The sequence below is a fragment of the Chenopodium album genome, chromosome 24 (genome assembly GCF_948465745.1).
Source record: "Chenopodium album chromosome 24, dcCheAlbu1.1, whole genome shotgun sequence".
NCBI lineage: Eukaryota > Viridiplantae > Streptophyta > Magnoliopsida > Caryophyllales > Amaranthaceae > Chenopodium > Chenopodium album.
The window spans coordinates 1,810,726-1,815,612 of record NC_137857.1 but is presented as its reverse complement, the minus strand read 5'-3'; the positions used below and the strand labels follow the sequence as shown (position 1 = coordinate 1,815,612).

Sequence of the window (4,887 nt, the reverse complement as noted above, 5' to 3'; positions counted from 1 at the left end):
CTCCACTTATAGTCACACGCATTGACAGAATTGGCATCAACATTTATATTTTGTTAATCAACATTATTATGTATATTTATCTTAATTATTAAAATTCACTTGTAAAACTACAAAATTAAAAAGCAAATTCCAAATAGTTAAAATTATGGATAAAGTACTAATAATTGGGCTAGCCAAATTTGATTGTGAGGACAAATTAAAGAGTCACAAACCCTTTTGAGGGGTCACTAGCATACTTAATCAAAGCCATACATTAAAGGTGAAACTTAGATCAATGGGGTTTAGAACTTTGGATTGTGGAAATTAAAATTATTTTTTTCCTTATTATGTGGTATATCCCTTTACAAAAAGAGTAGCTAATCTGCTAATGTATGACCCATGTATTAAATAAAGGTATACTTGAAAATCATATTTTGAAAAAAAGATGAGATACTTGTATATCATAATGAGCATTATCTTCTAAAAATTCACTAATACACCCTACGATTTTAATTAATCAGCCAACGGAAAAGAAAAAAATTCCATAGAATAAAAAATAATAGTCATATCTCCTAATAAATACAAATGAGATGGGCTCTTTGAACATGCATATATATGTTTATTAATGCTACGAGTACTTATTTGACAATTACAAACTGCGCAATAGTTTTGGGTGCATTGTTTGAATGATTTACTTAACTTGTTTGACTAGTTAAGCAGTATATTCTTGCAATTGAAGAAGTTATTTTATTTTATTTTTTGACAGAACTGAAGAAGTAATTAAATGAATACCAAAAGGCCTAAATCGATAAAAGTACATATTCATAAACATTTTAATTAGTTGGGTAGCAACACTAGCAACATAGTACGGAGTAATTATTAATCTAGCTAATTTATTGATTCAAAATAGGCTTGCTTCATTACCAAGAAATTATATAATGAGAATGCAATAACCTATGCTTTTATCATTTCAACAAACAAAAGCAGTACATATGATTATTATCAACAATAACATAATTAACATATATAATATTTTTCACAAAGAAAATTTAACTAACTACACGGTTGTTCGTTGTTGAGACTTTTGAAAGGTCAATTATCAGATCACATCATGTCTAATAAAGTTGCAATTTTTTCTTGGTTAGCAATTGTTTTCCTCCAAAATGTCAATTTTGGAATCATAATTATCAACTACTTTTGACAAATGTAATGCTTTGATTGCTTTCATAATTTAAACTTAGATATAACAATTTTTTGGATAAAATCATCATAAATAATTATCAGATTCAATCTAATTGTATTTCATACTTGCAATTTTTAGGATCTTATCAAATTATGAGATTCATTTCCGTATATTATAATTTTTTTTCATGTCATATTTTTAACTTAAAAATATTAATAGTTAAATTATAAATAAGCCGATAATATATATACTTGTACTTCGTATTATATATGAGTATAAAGTTAACTTTTACAAGTTTTATTGTTTTCCCTTTATTAAGGAGTATTAGCACAGGAATTTGGGAAAAGATAGTCTCAACTTACAAGCAACAATTGGAGTAAAAAACTTTAGCCAAAAATCAGGTTAAGGAAAGCATCATTTTAGTGAACTCCATTGAGGCTCCTCCTCCTTTCTCTGCTTTTCATGATAATGTACTACGTAAATGTAAAGCCTTTTGGTGTACAAAAGATTACTCAACTCAGCTTATTAGATTCCAGATTTTCAACTACACTTCAAGTCTCAAATGGTGTACGTACGTATCACCAACTTTATTTTTAATTTCTTTTTGTAATTGATACGATGATATGTATGTTCAACGAAACATAATTATTGTCACACTCCCTAAGAGGTACAAGTATTGCAATGCAACTTGATACGGAGTAGTTACTACTTACATAGTACGGAGTACTAGTTTACCAATTAAATGATAGCGGATTTATAAAGTGTAATACCCGCCTTCTAGGAAGCTAGAGTTGTATGTATCGTTGCATTCATTAGCTTTGGACTAGCAGAAATATCTATACCGCGTCAAAAAGTTACCTAAAAATATAAAATACCTACCAATCAATACGTACGTGGTTAATTCTTCATAGGTTTACCAAATAAGGGTCTGTTCACATTTACTGAACTGAGCTGAACTGAACTGAACTGAACTGAACTGAACTGAGCTGAAATGAATATTTTATGAGAGATGGAAATTAAGAGCTGAACTGAACTGAACTGATTTGAACTGAACTGAACTGAACTGAACTGATTGGAGCTGAACTGAACTGAACTGAACTGAAATTAAGTAAATGTGAACAGGCCCTAAATCTTCAATTGTTCGTTTCATAAATAAATTAACACTTTTCGTTTAAAACTACGGAGTATTTCATAATGCTTTCTATGTAAAACAAATTAACAATAATGGTAAAAAATTTCAAGAGTTAACTATAAAACATTAAATATATTTCTTAAAATGATACTTCATCGTAATATGTAAGAATTTATGATAAAATCGCGTATTAATTTAATCACCGATAATATACCCCACAAAATGTATGCATAGTATCTCTAGCTATGTAATGTAAAAGAATTAAAGAATAAAAGATGATACTCCATGATTAAGGACAAGATGTACAGCAACAGTACAAATAGTGGAGCAAAAAAGGAGACAGAATCTTTAATTAAAATGTGTGACATTATTAAAATTAATCAACGGCAAAGATGCTATAATAGAATCAAATAGTCCAATCAAATTTCATAGAAGATCAAGTGTACGGCTTCTAAGATATGCAGTTGATCATATGATTATATCATTAGATGATTGCCACGAATTATGGAGTTAGGTGATGTTTTTCAATCATGCTTAACTCTTCTTAGGCTGGCTCAAGCCACACAACATACGGCCAATTTCAATCTCACCACGAATGGTGGGACCATTATTTGATGTGGTTAGCACTATGAATTACACCCCCTCCCCCTCCCCCTCCAACAATTTAATTAATTGAGAGCGATTTCCTTACATAATGCTACGAAGTTGTACGAACTGTGATAATTTTTATTTTAACACGAGTTGTAGTGAAGGAGGTTTGATGATCGAGTAAGTTAGAGATTGTAGAGCATGAATAGTGAATTGATATAAGAAAGGATTCATACTCCGTGTTTGATTTACTTTAAGTCATATAACTAATTAAAATAAATTTCAACCTAGAGTTGTAAGAAATTTTATTGTTGCTATATGCCGCTTAATTAGAGGGGAAAATGATGAGGTGTACATGACCTCAATCAACACTTTGAACAATCATATACGGGTATGTTATTGTCTGATATTATCGATGTATATTAGTTTCTCTTAGCTTCAAATTACCTCAAAAAAGAAAAAAAAAAATACTCTCTAATAAAATGTTTAAAGATAACATTAGTCAAAGATTATTAGTCTTAAAGATTGTACCATGCGTCTATGCATACTACCATGCAATGTTTTATTAATGTACTCGGTATGTTTGAAGTTAATTTTAGGAGACATGGATCCCACATCATATTAGCTTAGATAAGTCCGATCCAATTAATAACAGTAAAACTTAAAGTACTACAAAATATTCTCTTAATTAAAACATATATTTTCAATCTCCACATGAAAAACTAATTATTCTACCTTATTCAAAAAAAAAAAAAAAAAACCAAAAAAACCAATAAATTAATTTAAAATAATGAACAACATAGTCCCAGAAATGTTGGGACCACACACCAACTTTCTTTAGTTATTGACAGATATATTCATATACTCTGTAGCATATAATTTTTTTTTCACAAAAATTTAAATATAAATTTTATTGAATTTAATTTATTTTTTTTGTGGTTGGTCCCTTCTTCCTTTATATACCTCACATACCTCTACCCTCATTTCGTTCCATATCAACCCAAAAGAAATTCCTACACTCCTCACTCTCTCTTCTTACTCCCAAACTCCTTCAAAAAAAAAAAAACACCCATAAATAAATAAAAACCTACCTAGTACATTTTATATTTTTTTATATAATGGAAATAGAACCAAGCAATAAAAAAATCATTGGGAAAAAATTATGGAGCATTCTTCGAATAGTGTTGATGATGGTAAAGAAAGGCATTTCAAAGAGCAAATTAATCTTAGACCTTAATTTGCTCTTTAAGAGAGGTAATGAATTAGCTGGTAAGGCCATTAATGGTCTTATAATCCACCACAATTCCCTTATTTGTAAGCCTAACAACCCTAACTACCACTTTACTTCTCCTAAGGGTTATGAGTTTAGTTGTAGCAACACACCGGAGTCCGGCCCGTTTCAACTCATGATGATGGCTAACCAAAAGAGGTCCAAGTCCAAGCATGGCCACCGCCGCCACAACTACCAACTCGAGGACCCTGCAACCATGGCGGCTGTCCAAAGGGTCCTCGAGATGCTTAATACCCATGAGGGGCCCACGGCATCCCCCTTGGGAATGGGGATGGGAATAGGTGGGCAGGGACAGAATGCCCTGCCAGGGTTTGGATATGAGAAAAGTCCGTTGGTCAGACAATTAAGAGTAACGGATTCTCCTTTCCCGTTGAAAGACGGAAAAGGGAATAAGGAAGAGGAGGAGGAGGATGTTAAGGTTAATAAGGCCGCGGACGAATTTATTAAAAAGTTTTATAAAAATTTGATGATGCAAAAATCTTTGGAATCCCCTTGTCATGTATATGCTCGTTGATGATGTCCTATCAATTAAGGGATGATTTCATAAAGGGTATACCATATGATTATATTGGATTTATTTTTAGAAAGGATGCTACAAGGTATATACTATATATCCTCATGCAAATTAGATCCATAAAGATGATCCAATATACTTTTATGTTGTTGCAATATTTGATGGTATATTAATTTGAGGTAGGTGTTTTGAAATTGTAT

General features: G+C 31.0%; 1 protein-coding gene across 1 annotated transcript; it reads left to right on the top strand.

Annotated features, from left to right (window-relative positions):
- Positions 1–4,072: 4,072 nt before the first annotated feature.
- Positions 4,073–4,687, top strand: LOC145612712 (uncharacterized). The gene has a single exon (XM_081668015.1). It carries the CDS (start codon positions 4,073–4,075, stop codon positions 4,685–4,687), a length of 615 nt encoding a protein of 204 aa, XP_081524141.1.
- The last annotated feature ends 200 nt before the right edge of the window (positions 4,688–4,887 follow it).